The following is a 17,753-nucleotide window of genomic DNA, read 5'->3' on the forward strand; positions in this document are numbered from 1 at the left end:
CTATGTGAATCTGTGTTTCCAAAATAAAAAAAAAAAAAAAAAAAAAAAAAAAAAAAAAAAAAAAAAGGAGTTGGAAGAAAGAGAGAGAGAATATGTAGATATTTAAAGATAGAAATAAATTGTTTGAGAAAAACAGCCTTCCTCTGGTGTGTTTTCATTGTTGCCCTGAACTGATGGAAAATGAGAAAATGACAATTGTTTTTCTCTGCAGATGAAAATTAATTACGTTATTTCTAGTATTTTCCTCAAAAATTCTCCCTCTTTTTAAAAATCTCCTTTTAAAAACTGAGATTTTGGGGCTTTTTCCTGAACCATTTTAAATTTTAAAATAGTCTGCAGGAGAGTGTGTTTGTGTTTTTTTAACTTTGGTTTTTCATTTCAAAGCCAGAAACTTCTGCAAGTCCCCCATTTTCAAAAAAACCTTCCTCCCACTGTGTAAGGAATTTTTTTACACACGATAAACTCTGCGTAGAGATAGGTTGCAAACATTACTCTACTTAACATGTTTTCAAGTTCTTGTTTGCTACCAGGAACATAGAATCTTAACCTTTGCTGTGGCTGCACTTCCTGCCAGGGGAATATTTGCTTTGGTGCAATTTAGGAGAAATTTGTCATCATTCCTTTACGGTAAAATGATACCATTGAGGGATTAGAGCAGGGATTTCCCCAGCGTGGGCTGACATCCCCCAGGTACGCAGCCTTTGCATCATCAGAGCAGCTTACCACATCAGTTTGTCCTCTTGGAAGGAGTTGCCAGGCTGGACAATCTTGCCTTTGTAGTAGCAGGGACAGTCGTCTGGAGTTACACATTTCTCCTCGTCATTGAGGTAGGTCCCTTCAGGGCAACCACAGCCCTCCATTGGAGTGATCTGAACTTTACACAGCGGATCAGGTTCGTCCAGCGAGCGGCAAGACTGGTTACAGTACTTCACACTATAGTTATAAACCATAGTCTCAGGACACTCCTCAGAGGGATCTTTGCAAGAGAAATAAAATGGATGTATGGCCTTCTCTGCAATCATCACACATGCTGTTAATGCAGCTTTCTGCATGTTGGTACCCATAAATGTGCTTTTTTCAAACTAGAAGATCTTGTCTCCCAGTGGTCTGGGTGAAGTCTGCTCACATATCCTAAACTATGTGACACTGAATACTGAAATGCTCAGCAGGGTATATCCTGACTGAATAAAGGAATCAGTAAAATTTTGTAATTTGTACAATTAACATTTCTATCTTATGCCAAGAACTGAAACCAATAACTTCTGACTTGTCCTTGTGGTTAAAAATTAATTTTCTGTCCTTTACTAATAATTTCTTTGACTGGGAATAGTTAAAGAAATGTAAAGGGTAGATTTTGACATTAAATGGGTGGCACCAAGGAGCTCTGCTAATCGTTTGATGCTACTAAAGAAAGTGTGTTTGAATTTTCATAGGTGTCTTGAGCAAAACTCTTGTCATCCTCTGGGGAAATAAGAAACAACAGTTTCTAAGACTTCTGGGTGGATCAAACTGTTAAATACCAAAATCTAAAGAGCTCAACTGACTCTGTAAGACAGTGAAAAGCTGATTAATTTTCACAGGCTACCACAAAACACCTTCAAAACTCTGCCATAGAATCTGCAGTAGTGATCCATAGGGATAGCATCAAATAATGTCAGGAAATACCAGCCACATTAAGGCTGTGGTTTTCAAGAAAGCCTGGCATCCAGATTCCCTTGAAATTCAACAAGAACTGGGGATCTAGTCGTCTAGACTGCTTTCTAACTAACACCCATAGATGCAACTCCACAGCTGTTCTTCAGATACACACATGTACTAGAGAGTACAGGGCGGTTGTTCATGGGTAATTGTGCTAATGAACTTTGCAGCAATGTTATCACCGTATCAGCAACAGGTTCCATGCTTAAACAAAGCTCTGCAGGGCTTTCCAGTCCATGACCATAGCACACGTTCTTAGATTAATTAGTGTTCTAGGTTTGTGAACACGTTCAACTCCACCACCTCCACCAACAAAATCCAGTGGGTTTCCTGGCCTTAGGTGGAGCAGACACAACATCCTGTGTATAAACTGGGCGGGCCATATTCTCCTGCTTTACAGGCATACAATGGAGATGCAGCAACTGGTATTTGTAAATAAAAAAAAGGCCAAATAGGGAAGTTATTAATAAAGATGTTGAACATGAGTTTTCATAAGATTTACCTGAATGGATGTCTGAGTTGTTAGCTATTAATACAATAAAATAATGTGTTTACTTTCTCCCTTTAATTTTTAATAGAGGAAAAAAATTAATTTTGGTAAAGAAGATCTGGTAAGAAAAAGGTTATTTGATTATAGTACTTACGGTCACAGATTTGAAATCTTAGATTGCATACATAGAGCTGGAGGTGTGAACGCAGAGAACGTGAGCATACCAAATACAGCTTCAAGCTAGCTAGCACAAGGAGCACTAAAAAACCCAGTACCATGACTTAACAGAGGCTACGGACCCCAATGGTGTTCTGGGTAACCAGTAACTCAAATAATGGTTCATGCTTCCGCTAAAGATGGTGTCACATAAGCACACTGCCAACAGCTAGCTAGTAGGATTTACTGATTTCATACACTCCACTGACTGCAGGGTAGCCATGCCCTCAGGATATAACCTGCCTGGGATGCCGCCTGCAGGACACAGCTGCAGGAGCTGGAAGAGCCTTTCCAACCCCCGCGGAGGGACAGACCACAGGCCTATTTATTCTTTCACTCATGAACAGTGCAACCTTCAATCTTATCACAGGCATGTCCCCAAAAGATTATTTCTTCTTAAATAAGACCTAAAATATTTACACTGATTAAGCCGTTAGCTGTTTTTTTTGGTTGGTTTTGTTTGTTGTTTTTTGTTTGTTTTTTTTTTTTTTTCCCAAGGTTACTGTACTGCTTGGATCAATATGAACTACTGAGCCATGAGTCCACAGATTTCAGTCTAACCCATGCGGCAAACCAGCCTTGTTTAGACATTAAAAAATGTCAGTAATTCTGTGTTGATAACAAGGCTTTCAATAAACACAGACTATGTCTAGTACATAAATCTTCTGATTATAGGATAATTTGCTGTGGATTACACTGTGTTCCCTTTGAATTATTTCAGTACAAATTTGTTAAATTGTTCTTACTGCAATTTTAAAAGCCTTAGACAAAGCACCATAGTGGTTACATTGTTTGTCTCCATTAAATATCCCAGCTAGCCTCTAAATCAGGCAATCAAATAGATCATACCTGCATCAAATCTGCATTAAAATAATTGTTGTCAAGTTTCCTATTCAGATGCTATTGGTCAAGAAACCAGTACATCTGTTTTCATGTTGATATAGGCAAATCTCACTTGAACTATCTGATTGTCAGTGGAAAAATGGAAATGTTGAAGTAAAATTCAGCAGATGGGACTTGTGAGATTTATTCTCAGCTCTGATGCCATCTCCTAATAAACTCCGTCTGTGCCAAAGTTATACACATGTGGACTCCGAACCCACAATTTAGTGACAATGTGTGTGTCCAAGAAATTTTTATTCATTTGTTAGCCAGTCCTGAGCTGAAAATGCCTTTAAACACCTCCACATTCTCAGATTATCACCAATATATATTTACTAAAAATCATTACTATTTTACTGCAACATGGAAAAATACAGTTAATGAGAGTGACACCATTAGTGTGGGAAATAGGGCTGACATAAACTGCAAAAATGTATCAGAATTAAAATACATGACAAGATCCACGTGCTTAAAACTAACCTAATTGCAACTCCTTCTTGTGATTTGATTAATACACTTCATATTCTTTTGCTTCTCTGACTACTGAATTCACCTAGCATTTTACACAAGGAACATGCATCATAAGAGCATGAAGTGGACAAGAACTGATTTTGACAGGCAAAAAATTTTTATAAAATATATGTTACACTTTTTCAAAGACGTACAAAGTTGATGACTAAGCACAAAAGATACGGACTGCCACAAGCTGCCTCCTGAAGCTGTTCCCCCAAATCCCTGTGTATTTTAGGATGCATACCACAGATGCCCTGCCTCCAGCCCTTCAGGGACACGCCTGCTGTAGCACAGTCTCTGGAGTAAGTAGAGAGCACACTACACAGCGCAACTTCACTCTTCTCAGCATTGCAGGTGTCATACATACATTTCTAGGGAACAGAAAAGGACATGGCTGTTATTATGCCCAGTTCACAAAAGACACAGGGAAATATAGCAATTCAAAAAGTAGCCAGCCAATACATATATTTTAGAAAGCATTATTACTAATGAAACTTAATTTGTAATACCTCTAAGAGAAAATGTATGCTAATGAAATACTGTGCCAACCTGAGAAATAAGAAATCAATCACAGTCATGCAACAGCAATGACATTATTCCTAACACAGGTGAATAGATGAATAATAAGAATGATAAGGGCACCTATAATTCATCAGTGCACTAAGAAATGTCTATACCAGCTTCTCATGAGGATGTACAATCTAGGACATGTCAAAATATGTCACCTGAAAATATACAGAGCTGAAAATACTGCATAGCGGTGGCTGGCACTTGTGTACCTATGTAGCGTGTGGATAAGTAACACCCAATCAAATGACAGGCGCATAACAGAAGACAGTTTAATAGGAAATCATATGTAATGACATCTGATGAACTAGTTAGGTAGGAATAAAGGAGATTCAAAGCTCAAGTTCTTTTAATTGCGTGGCTGGATGGAAGAACCCAGATACAGCCAGTCACTCAAGAGCAGTAGGGTCATACTGCATAGGTGGTGACTTATCCTGCCCTTACTGATGTTGTGGAGAATGCTGCCATGAATGATGGTTTAAAATCTGATGAGATCCGCAGGAAAAACAGACATGTCCATAAGAAACTGGTTTTTACTTTCCCTTAATTGAAAATTGCAAGTTCCTATTTTACTTATAGTTAAGATGAATTCTCAAGCAGACATATTTTCTGAGGGACGCTTGAGAGAGGTAAAGCATAAGCCATATTTTTAAAAGTGCTTGAAGACATATTAAATTTTAGATCAAATTTCAGGCTCAGGTATTTTCTCAGTAAGTTGTATCACACACACCCCCCCTACATGAATTTTCTGTGGTTTTGCAGAAACTATTTTACTATTCATATAAATGCGGCAACTCTCTAGCTCAGCCAACTTGCTCAGCAGCATTATAGAGCTGTACACCAAGAGTATTTCTGGGCAGCTTCTTGCATTCTAAATTTGAGGAGACTAACATGATTCCACAGTAATAAATGGGATATAAACAATGTAAATCTAATATATATTCTCCCCCTAGATGTGACTTTTAAACCAAGTCAGAGGGAATCCATGGGGCTGAAAAAAATCTCGGTTCAATTCCACACAGAAACACTGATTTGGCCTTTGAAAGAGTGAACAGTTTTCAAGAACAGTAAACCCATTTTTTTTCTGCTTCTGGATCATGCAACAGAACTGTCAGTGATGGCAGTCACTTAACGTTTTCAGGGCTACAGCCAAAAATGTCCATCATATCTTGCATAAACTTTCATTTTGCTATTTTTCTCATCAGCATCAGTGAACTTCTTTGTAAAAAGGCGTTACTGTAACCTATTTCACTGCCCTAGGCCAGACTACCTTCTTGGCAGATCAGTCTCTCAACTAGATTAAACCACCCATTTGAACCAGTGCCTTACCTTGATGTACACAGAAGTGTCTACAACAGAGTGGCAGGCAGCAAACACACTGCTTGTATTAGACAGAAGAGCACACCAGTGCTGGGCAAATTTTTCTGAAGCGGGAAAAAAATATCATTGTCCATAGTCACTTAAACCACATTAATATCTGAATCAATATTCTTCAGGTATCACACAGAACTAGAATGTCTTGAAGTGTTCAGATAACGCCAGAAGGAAATACAGGGCAATAACATATCAAGGTGATAAGTACAGTTGGATGGGTGAACAGCCATCTCCCTAAGAGAAAGGTTTCACCTTCCATGTACTAACACATTACTGTGTCTGGATTTGCAGAACATCTGCAAAAACTTCCCGTTTTCATCATTCTCCATCAAACTTTCCTATTTCTTTGCAGTCAGGAAATTCTTTATAGTCAAGCAATAATACCAAGCATGTAATAATCAGTGAGCTGTGTGGCTCTGAGTTGCAGCTTCAATTACATGTGGCAATACCTAGAGAATATCAGTCTGAATCTGATATATATCCAAACCCAGCCAAAGCGAGAAATCAGACAGGGCTCCAGGTATAGTACGATGCTTGCTGAAGTCAGTACTGTTGATAACTTACTCCTTTTGACTTCAGTACATCTGTAACAACCTAGATTGGATGAAGATCTTGCCCAAATATTGATAACCAAATATGCTCTGCCTTAAACCTAAATTGTTCTCATTGATGCTGTGTGTGCTTTTCAAGTCATTAGTGAAGTTGTTGGGTCTTTCTCCAGCAGTGAAGGTTTCTTTGTTTTAAAAGCAAAGCTGTCACCTTGAAGACCTGTAAAACCCCATGTGTTCTCTCTAGTAACACCTCAATGGTGGTGGCTATTGATGCTTGTGAGATTTCTAAAGCTTCTTTAGTTATCTGTCATGTGAAAATTATTTAGTACTAATAATCCAGGGACAAGAAGCCTGCTACCTCTATCCACACTGTTTGAACAAGGATCTTCAAAGCTGTCTTCAACATCAAAACAGCTGGCTCTAGTTTTCCATGAGTTACCAAAAGCAGAAGCTGAATCTTCCACAGCTCCAGTGACTGTTCTGAAGTCATCAGTTTGGATATTATTGAAATTGCCACAAAGACCTTGTGTGGGTAGCAGGAAAAAAAAAAATAAAAAAAATGTGTGAGTGTAAGAGGAATGGCTTCTAGATGAACACTCTTAACTCTATAATGGACCTTGCCTGAGAGAAGCTCATTTTCTGTCAGACTTCCTGATGTTCCCACAAATCAGACAGGATCATGTCTTTAGAGTGTAATTATTATTTTTTCTGCATTATAGTAGCATTTAGTGATAGCACAGAGATTAGAAGCTGCTTAAACATGCTTCAGTAAACACTGGCAGACAAAAACACGTGTCTTCCCGAAAAGATCATAAGCAAAGGAAATTGCAAAAGCAAACCAAAATGGGTTGGAGAGACAGGATGTAATCCCATTACAGGGATAGAGAACAGAAGCACAAAAAGCTTAAATGATGTAAACAGGAGATTGGTGGAAAAATCAAGAGCATAGCTGGCATCTTGCAAATCTCTGATGAAGGTCTGCTTTTAGAGATAGAGTCTAAAAAACCTAGACACACGAAACATCACAGAGATTATCTATTTTTCTTCAGGAAACTGAAGGGTTTAGCCAACACTTTGTTTCAGGAAGACTATAGAATTAACTCTAACATACCAAAGTCAATATAAAATCAAATAATTTGTTCACTTAGGGTGATAGACAAGCAGCTATAACTCAATTTAATAGAAAACTGAAGGAAGATGATATGTCCTACCAGATGTGCGATTCTGGTAAGAATGATCAACTGTTATGGAGAGCTGCATTACAGGTTTCATTTGCACTTGAATCCGCACTCCATTTGAGCTCAATATTTGAATGAAAAATGTAGAGGATCTGAAGATGGTGATGCCATCTAAAGAGGAAAAAAATAAAAGAAAAAAAAAAAATATGCATGCACCTGCAAATCTTTACGAAGCTGAGTAAATAGGAACTCCTGTTTACCAGTGCATCCAGTGTAACGCAGGAATTCCCGCGGAGCCCCAGACCTAGTATCCACCTAATTCAAATGACCGAACAATGAGCAGGATCGTGTGCTTTTCAGAGAAAGGGCTAGGAATCCCTGTGTAAATAGGTGTAGGCTAGTCTGGGGGAGATGTGAAGGACATTTACCTTTGCTTACTGGCAGCTTCACAATAAAATTATTCATGTAGATATTTCCACAGGAACATATTTTTATAGTCTGCAGGGAAAAAGAAAAAGCCCATAGTAGTGAATGCATATGACATGAAACAGATAATAGCAACACTTCATTAAGCATTAAGAAGTAGCATCTTCAAAACATGATCACCTCTGGGGTCAAAATCGCTCAGTGTCTGGATGCCATACTGTAACGTAGATCAAATCTCTAGGCCATTTTTATGGCCATTTTAATTCCATTTTTGTTAAAAATGAAAAACCCTCTCCATAAGCAACAGTTTTTATTGAGTGCTCTCACATACCTAAGAGGTTAGTTAACTTTTTGAGCACAGCATGTGAGATGTTACGTGAAGGTTTGGATCCACCCCGTTGGAAATGTAACAATCCCAAAATGAGAGCTACCCAACCCAAACTCCCTCAGTAACCAATGGAGGGAGACAAGCCCCTCCGGAAGAACTTGTCATACCTTGGGCCGACTTGTCCTTTGGAGATCCCCATCTTTATTGGTTATAGAAGGAGATTAAGATGATGGATCTCCTAACAAGGTTAGGACTGCACCAGTTACGTGCCAGCTGGACAGAATGTATCTCTATATATTTAGGAGTGCAAAAATACCAGCCCTAACTCATCTTCCGCTGAATTCATTGAATCATGGCATAATCTTCAATAGGAGAAATTTCTGGCCTTCATTTGGAAAATTCTGCTATTTCACTCAATGCATTAGGAAAAACCTCTGGACTCAGATCTGTTGTAAAAACAAGGGGATCTTTTCTCATAGAATTATCAGTCTTTCAAAAAGAAACAAGTGTAAAAGTTCAAAGTCATGAAAAAGAGAGAAAAAGTCAACAGGGATAATTTTTAGCCATATACCTCTAAAGAAAATGGGAAAACCAGAATCCAAAAGAACTTGAAATAACTCTTGTAGAACAAAACTGAATAAACACATGCACTGCATCATCTGCTGGCATTAATCTTGCAGTCTCAGGACTGCAACAGATCAAAATGAGTCCATAGTGTTGGAGAAATCCCATCTTTGAACCTGAATAAAAGTGTCATATTATGTGTCACTAATTAAAGGAAGTTACTTACAGTTCTTCCCAGTGTGACTAATACATTCTTTAAGCAAGTCATTGTCTTTGATGTCCCACACTGGACGATCTCTCCAATCACCACAAACGTGTCATCACTATTCTGAAAACATGTGAGAAAAGGGATGTGCAGACATTGTTAGTATGTTAGAGGAAGGGAGCTAGAAGAGAAAAATGTGTCTCTAAAGAGCTGAAATGGAATAATGCAAGAACTGGGGCATTTAATCTCTGACTGCAAACTGCTTTATTTTATTGCCAAAATCAATAATGTTCACTGCCTTTCCTCTGCTCCTGTTTCCTTGCTATCAACCTGTGTAGATCACATTTCCAGAATGTCATATGGAATTCAACCTTTCTGCAGGAATTTTTGTTCAACCACTTCTTTTTAACAGTCATACATGAAGAAAGCTTCAGAAGAAATGTTTAAATCTACACTAATACAACCACTAAGAAAACGAATTCATTAAAAAAAAAGATATAAAATTATGTTGAAGCAGCAAAACTTTGATGCTAAGCATCAAGCAATTGACTTGCAATCCATTGCAAATGGGGAAATTTATGGGATTTAAGACTGAGCCTGTGTTGAAGTGCTTTGCTGGATTGGTGCCATTTAATTAAATTAAGCCATATCAAGCTCCAGCAGAGCTTAATGCCTCATGCTCCTCGAGATATTTAGCAATGAAACGGGAGATTGTTCATACCTTGGCTAAGACATAATGGCAGTTGCCATGAAAATTAAATCTCTTATTATCGAACGTTGTTATATGGAATCCTCCATCTATATTGCAGCTTCCGGAACAGGGCAGAGAGATACAGCTCCAGTGACCTCCTTTGCAAGTACTGTACAAATCCCAAAAAGGAGCAGTTAGAATAAACATAGCTTTAAAAGAGCAAAGGTGAGACAGCATCTTGATCTGAATCTGCACAGATGACACCCTCTTTGTCTTTTTAACTTGTTATTTGGCTGCTTATTAAATCTCTGTGAGAGGAAGACTTTAAATTAGTCCCTTAAAGTGTGAAGGTCGAATGTTTCTTAGTGAGAGAGTTAACTGCACTGGGCTTTGAACTAGCTATGGGGTCACCTCCAAGGGGAATCTTACAGTAAGCATCTACTACCGACCTCCAAACCAAGATGGTAAGGTCAACAAAGCAATATTTGGGTCACTTAAGCAAGCTTTGGCTCAACAGAACCTGATTCTTCTGAGTGATTTCAACTGCCCAGGTGTCTGCTTGAAGAACAATACAGCAGCTCACACATCATCCATCAAATTCCTGGAATGCCTAGAGGACTGCTTCCTCATACTAATGTTAGCTGTGCCAACCAGGAATGAGGAACGGCTGGATTTGCTACACACAGACCAAATAAACCTGGTTTGTAATATCTTGGCTAGTGATAGCTTTGGCTGTAGTGATCTCAATATTGTGGAGTTTGGGAACCTGCTGAGCACACTGCGGGTTAGTACTAAGACCAAGGATTTTAGCTTTTAGAAGGGAAAACTTCAGCTTGCTCAGAGCCCATTTGAGAGGGATTCTGTGGGAAATTTCCATGGGGGATAGAGGAGTTAGCAAGTGCTGGGAGTTTTTCACAAATGCACACTTGGAAGCACAAAAGCAGCTCATCCCCTTTAAAGTTAAGGGAAGTAGGTAGAGCAAAAGACCCCACTGGCTTAACTATGAGCTTCTGAGTCTGCTCAATACCAGAAGAGAAGTGAACCAGAGATGGAAAAGCAGACAAATATCCACTGAGAACTACAAGGGCATTGCCAGGGTGTGCAAGGATGCAGTTGGAAAAGCAAAAGTTCATCTTGAATTGAAATTGGCCGGAGAATCACAGAATCCTTCAGGAGAATCATAGAATATGATTATCCTTCAGAGGGATACAGAGTTGATTAAGCAAGAAATGTTGTTCAGGGCCTAAATCATTTACTTGACTTTTTAAAGAAAGAACAAACTGCTTCAAGCAGGATCTTGCAACATTTTAAGCTACTGATGACACTGTTCAGCAAGTTGTTGATGCAACATTTCAGCAGCTAATTGTGGAGAACCTGAGATAATGAGCAGTTAGAATTCTTAGAGCAGTGCACACAAGAGAACAGCCCAGTCATGTTAACTCAGGCTTTGTGAGGAGTAAGAATGTGGCTATATGGAAACCATCCAGAGCCAATCAAGTTCAGTTCCTCAAAACTGCAGGTTTACCTTAAAACGCAGGAAATATTCAATCCAGAGGGGTTTGCAGAACACCCGGCCTACCCCAACATGCACAGCATATTTCATACCTCTCTATAGTAAAAGTTAGGCTACGGTCAAGAAATGATGCTGTGTTGCAGGAGCTCAAATAACACATACAGCTGTTCATTCACGGATAACTGTCACAGTAAGAAATAAAACTGGTTTGAGAATAATATACCTGAAGTCTTATCACCTTTCAGTAGTGTAGAGTGGAGATGGGTTCAAGCTACAGGGTTTTTTCTAAAACAAATCATTCTCAAGGATCAGGACTTCTGAGATCCAGGACTTGGAACAGCCTTTTGTAGATCTAGAGGTGGTTGGAACTGTAACTCATTAACATGGTATGGCTCCTTGCCTCACTTTAGGGACCACTGCCTCTGAACTAATCATCTCATTCTTCTGCATTCTGAAATCTTGATCTCAGTTTTTGCTGGCAGTTCCAAGTGAGGGCGATAACTATGTGAGGTTGTGGACTCCCCTAAGTTTCATGTACTGTTGAAATTCAAACCCAGGTTTTGCATTATTATTAAAGACAAATGTTAGGAATAAGGGGGGGGGAAATAATAAAAAACCAGAATACAACTCATGAACACTCTGAAATAAATGCCTCTGCCTTGTTAGTGTAATCAAGTCCACAACAGTACCAGTTTTGGCAGGGAGTGGAGTAAGTCCCTCCAGATGAGTAGACTTTGCCTTGAAACATACAGGGGCAGCTGTCTCTGGGGATGCATTTTTTGCCACCGAGGTCATCGAGGATGGTTCCTGTTCAGACACATTGGATAGTTAATATGTCTTTGGTAAGTCTGGGAAACACCATCAAGGAAAATTAGAGTAAGGAAAAAACTCTGGACTATTGAGCATTTCTGGATGGGGATATGTTTTAAGGAAAACACCACACCAGGCCCTTTCGGGTGTTAATGGATGGGAAACATTTCTTACTAGACCTCATACAAAAACAGTGCAAAACCCAAAGAATATCTCTTCATGCTACTGAAATTTGTCACTGTGAGCCAGTTTCCATCCTTTCCTAATAGTGAATCGAACAGAGATCAAACCCCCCCATTTAGCTTCTGCTTCTTGTGCAAACTTGCACATGCACAAACCTGGCCATGCATTATTACCTGTGACTTCACCTACAGCAAGATCCAGCCCCATAACAGGGAGGCACCTCATCACACATCTTCACCTGCATTCTTACTGTCTAGAGAATAACCCTCCTTTTCCCACATCTGTACCATTTTTCTCTCTAGTCCTCAGAAACCTTTCCCTTCCCTCCTCCAGGGTCAGGATCTCGATTTAGAGACCTGGATCTTCCAATAAGAAAGTTGTTAAATTATTCTAGAAAAAAAAAAAAAGTTTTTTAGTTGGTTTTAATGTAAAATGTTAAAGGAAAAAAAAAAGCCACTAACTGAAAGGGAACAAACTCCCTCTTTGTCCCTTGATGTGTGTGACCCATTGGGAGAAGCGCACTGCCTTACCAGGAGGACAGAAACAGCCATCAGTACATGGGGCTTTACAGATCTTGCTTCTTTCTGGGTCAGCGCATGTGTCAGCACAGGAGTTTCCACATTCCATGTACTCCATGTTGTTTGGGCATTCCTGATCTGCAAGGCCAAAAGAAAATAGGGTATGTTAATGATATATTTATAAGACCCCTCAAATCATTGTATCACCACCCAAATCCTTCCTCCTCCTTTCCATTGTATCTCGTTTGCTAAACTTTCTCTCCAGATGTGTGATGTTTGTTTAACCTCTAAAGGAACTTTTTATGGTCACTTTTACTTCATCTTTGGAGAAAACAGTACTGCTAGAAAATACGTTATTTCACATTATTTTACTAGCTCAAGGTTGGCTGAAGTCATGATACAAGCACAGAACACCGGATAAGAGTTTGTTCTTGCCTGAAGCATCAGTCATTCTGGCATTAATTTTCTATCCCAATCCACACCAGCAGTTTGGGAGAATTACTTGCAGTCTTCCCCCTGGGTTTACTGAGTACGAAAACACAGGGTAAGCTAAGGACAAACACATTAGACTTCTCAGTGACTTCTGACTAGATGTCAACATTTAAAGCAAGGCTATTCATGAGTTAAATGCATGCTAAAACTCAAAACAGAACTGGAGAAAACTTAGCCATAAGGAGGAGGGGGATAATATTAAGATATAGTTCTAATTTAAGGAGCAAAATCAAGTTAAATTTGCAGGAGCTTTTTCGTTAACAATATTTTGGTCAAAGTACTTCTATAGATTAATTCACAATAGTTAGCAGATCTCCTGGTTTTGCTCTACTGGGATCAGAACACCTACATTTATGCCTGACCTGAAAGACATCTCCAGAGCAGTAGTTACTTACAGCAAAGTTCTTTGGTTCTCCATTCCCCAGGGTCTCCCTTCCTGAGGACACAGTCTCGAGAATACTGGTTTAAAGTGCTGCATATGCAGCTGGAAACCAAATCAGAGTGAGAAGAATTAATTGCACAGTGGCACATGTCTTCAGTGCAGGTCTCTACATAGTCATCAAATGCAACCACTTTGGGGCAATTGCCAAAACGGGACATAAGTTTCTTGCATTTTTTTTTCTGTAAAGAAGAAAAGAATGACAATAACATTTTACCAACTTTCGGGTTTAAGGATGCGCACCCCAATTCTTGATGATGCAACTCCAGGGTTACAGGATAATTCAGGTTGGAAGGGACCTTGGGAGATTATCCCCTCTTACTTTCTGTCATGAGGTCCTTTTTCTTGGACTGTAAACTGTCATTCAGTCGTGCATTTTCCCATTATCTATTTCTTTAACACTTTAATAGTATATTCTTTAATCTAAAAGATCATCATTTTTCTCAGATTCATGGGTAGACTCTCAAAAAATTCTATTCAGTGCATGCTCTGTAATTAACACTTGTTTCAACACAGTCTCTCCAGGGCTGTTGTTCAGGAAGGTTTATACTTCTTGGCCACTTATACTTACATATTTACTGCATCTATTGTCTTCCCTCCTAGGATGTCTTCCAGTGTGGTCATCTGGACTCACATCAGCACACTTTTCTGATGGATCCTCTACTTTGTGGAAGTTCCCAAACTGCCTCGGATGCATTTTATACCCTGCAAAATCCCCGGAGGCATCTGAGTAACTGCCTGCAATTCTTTAGATCAGTCAATGGGCTATAAAAATGCACTTAATCTTTGGGCTCTAAGGCAGTATTCTCTTCACCAAATGCCCCAATTTAACCACAGCATCAGCATCCATATTGTAGAGGATGTCAGCCTGATATATATAACTTCTGCTGAGCTAAAGCCAGGAATCTGGCACACTTGTATCAATTGCATGAGTCCCTTAACCTTTCTATTGCACCATAACACTTTGAAAGACTTCTGGTTTTTATGAGTGTATTTGATCTCACAGAGTTTTGTATTTCCATGTGTAATGATCATACATTTTAGTTTGCCTTCTACTATCACAACCTAGTGGGTGCCTTAGGTACATATGTTTGCAATCATCTGGAAATCTATTACTTTTTACAGGCGAGAGAAGTTGGGAAGACAGAGCAAGAGGAAGACAGGCACACATGTATGTAACCATTACACTAGCTAGAGGAGTGCATTTTCCCAGTGCATTACCAGAAACTCGATCCTGGATGTGAGAAATCTTTCTGACAAAGTTTGAAATTTATAAATTTTATGGAGAGTATGCATTAATTGCCATTCTCTGATTATTTTTCTTTTTTAAAAAAGTTTTAATAGACAGATTTCTGACCAGGTCTGTTCGCCTATACTGACTCAGTCCCTTAACTGAGAGCAGGCCTGAGAGAATGACTTCCACAATAGCATTGTTTTCAGGTGCTTTACCACTAGGTTTTCTGGAAACAGAAGCCCTTCTAAAGCCCTCAGCTCTTGGAGCCATGTGACTTGCCAAGGCTCTCAATTGATACTAAATAATATGATGAATAAAGTTTCAAGAAGAGATACTCCATGCAGAAATAGGATTTTTCTTCCTGAAAATTATTTTCCTCAAGACAAAAGAGTGTGAAAGTGAGAATAAATTTTGGACTTTTATGTGCAGTAGATCTTAGCCTGGGTAGGCAGACTGGCTGCAGCCTGCTCAACCCAGGGAGAAGAATGTTCAGAGCAGAAAGGGGGGATATGGGAGGCCACCTGGTCCACGGATGTGGAACCAGATACATAAAAAAAGAGCCTGTTTTTCTTAGAGCATTGCTTCTCAACAACAAACTGTTTTTTCCAGATAAATTTGAGCCAGTTTCAGTTTTCATCGGTTGCGCTTGTGAAGAGCAGAACCATGACTAAGATGTATCTAAAAATCTTAACATTAAATATGAAAATGAACCCCACTACAAGTGGTACTTTTAATGAAATCTCAGGATTCTTTCTCAATGGGTGAGATAGATGATAATATTTTTCTGGTGACTTAAGAGATCAAGTATTATATGAAGGGATGATGGCTTCAGTTCTGCAGCTCATATCCCAGGATGCAGGTTTCATTTCAGCTCATGCAATCTGCTGCAGAACTGTAGCCTCAGCTGTTTGCTGTGTTGGCCTCTGTCCAGTTCAGTGCAATATTTGAAGGTGTCAGTGGATGGCACCACGGTTTTTGCAAAGATGCTCAGTGAAATCTCCCTGGCTCAGTGATGATACTTGCATTTCATTACAGAAGCAAAAATTATCACACTTGATATCCAACTGTAAAATGATGAAAATGGAAGGACAGAAAATGCACTTGTGCCTCATTTGAGCCTACAAGGTCCTTAAAGTTTGCTACTATCAGTGGGAAACCTGGCAAAATTGCTGCATGATAGTAAGGCAATTAATTTGGTTTAAAGAGGTTTGAGACTCTAGCAAGTTTGCAAACAGCAGATGAATCCAAATCATCCCAGAAACTCTTAAAATACATCTCCTGTACATGGAAATGTTAATGTATTTCAAATTGTCTGGCAGGAAATATGAAACCCTGCTTAGAAGAAGCATATATCAAGTTTTGTGTCAGGTCTTAACAGTTCTGTTCTATGTGGAACACGATGTATTCGTGGCCTACCATCCAAAATCAAATCATTCTTCTCACTGCCATCATAGTTCCCACACAGACCACAGATTTTCTCTTTATATGTTTCTTCCAGGTCCAGCTACAAAACAAAAGGAGAGAGGAAACCCAGAGTTTAAAGGCTTTTCCCCTCATCAGCAGCACATGTTACAAAGTGGTTCATAATAGAAGAGCATGGTAGCAGAAATGCTCATTACCAATTTGTAGCTGTCTCCTTTACTTTTACAAAACTGCCATAAAACTTACCTGCGGACAAGTTGACTTAAATAGGAAGATAACCTTCTAGCAATTGTCATTCTTATCTACTAAAGAGCTAACTGAAACATGCTGAATACTGGGCTAATCCTCTGACCAGTGTCTCCCAGTATAAAGAAACTGGCATATAGACATGTGGTACCTCTTGCAAGGTACTACAGCTCCACTCTGGGCAGGTCAGATAACTGTGCTCTAATGCTGGATGCTGCAGAGAAGCAGCTTCTTGTCAGCTGCTAGCCATATCTAAGGCTTTTTGTAGTCCATAGGCTAAATGGAAAACTTCACAGCATCTCCGGGGCATGTCTGTCCAGCATAACTTGTTCTGCCCATCCTCAGGGGCAGTAAAGAGCCAGGTTAGCACATTATTGCCTTGCTAGATAAAACTACTGCACCTAATCACTCCAACATGCTTGGAGATTAGTACTGGCATCACTCAGTACTGGCATCACTCAGTACTGGCATCACTCAGGTCCATCAAAAAGAGGCGGTGCTTTTCCTACATGTGTGTCACCCTATAACTGTGTCCACTCTACAGATAGTGCCTGTAATTCTTCAGGTATTAATTAGCACAGGGGAAGGGGGGAAGAAAATACTTAATGAAACCAGAATTTGAATACCACTTGATTGCTTTCTGTTTTTTTTTTTTTTTTCCCTCTCCATTCACCTTTTGCCCTCTATCTGTCTCTCTGAACTGCAAAACATGATACACAACTTTCATTTATTCACTCTCAGTTCTGATGGTGGAGGGTAAGTGTTCACACCCAAATGTGTAAATACGCTGTTGCAAAAGAGGATATTTTGGCGAGGGATGTACAGAGGGGAATTCCCACATAGCAAGACTTTGGAATGAGACAGGCCAAGGTCCGAACTGGCCACACAGATTGGTTTCCCACACAGGATGTGCATCGAGACAGAGCATAAGTAACAAGTCAGAGCTGGAGGGACTGTCTGTGCTGCTGCCAGGGCCCCACGGAGGAATAAGGTAACTACAGAGGTGCTATCTCCAGGGTTAACAGTGGCACCTTTTGTCACATAAAATCAGTTGGGAATTCCTGGGGTTTGTGACTCCATGCCCCTCCCCCACGAAACTATTAACTAGTTGCTGATCTCAGCAATTGAGGTGGCCACCAGATTCAGCAATCAGCTCAGAGATAACTTGGTTTTCATCTCAACCAAAACTTTGTCCCTATCAGCTTGTACATAT

The 17,753-nt window shown here is 39.6% G+C and overlaps 1 protein-coding gene across 1 annotated transcript in view; it reads right to left on the reverse strand.

The window, feature by feature from the left end:
• The window catches only part of LOC113481132 (mucin-5B), a 45,948-nt gene that overhangs the window by 24,564 nt on the left and 3,631 nt on the right, over positions 1 to 17,753 (reverse strand). Inside the window, exons 4-16 of the mRNA XM_026850469.1 lie at positions 16,289 to 16,376; positions 14,210 to 14,343; positions 13,595 to 13,820; positions 12,720 to 12,845; positions 11,886 to 12,003; positions 9,714 to 9,852; positions 9,014 to 9,115; positions 7,898 to 7,967; positions 7,503 to 7,640; positions 6,650 to 6,814; positions 5,696 to 5,790; positions 4,044 to 4,170; positions 724 to 976 (exon numbers count right to left, since the gene is read on the reverse strand). Of these exons, the coding sequence (XP_026706270.1) occupies positions 724 to 976; positions 4,044 to 4,170; positions 5,696 to 5,790; positions 6,650 to 6,814; positions 7,503 to 7,640; positions 7,898 to 7,967; positions 9,014 to 9,115; positions 9,714 to 9,852; positions 11,886 to 12,003; positions 12,720 to 12,845; positions 13,595 to 13,820; positions 14,210 to 14,343; positions 16,289 to 16,376 (1,781 nt within the window). The remainder of the gene's footprint in view (positions 1 to 723; positions 977 to 4,043; positions 4,171 to 5,695; positions 5,791 to 6,649; positions 6,815 to 7,502; positions 7,641 to 7,897; positions 7,968 to 9,013; positions 9,116 to 9,713; positions 9,853 to 11,885; positions 12,004 to 12,719; positions 12,846 to 13,594; positions 13,821 to 14,209; positions 14,344 to 16,288; positions 16,377 to 17,753) is intronic.

This window comes from Athene cunicularia, assembly GCF_003259725.1.
Source record: "Athene cunicularia isolate RWA chromosome 5 unlocalized genomic scaffold, athCun1 chr5_part2, whole genome shotgun sequence".
NCBI lineage: Eukaryota > Metazoa > Chordata > Aves > Strigiformes > Strigidae > Athene > Athene cunicularia.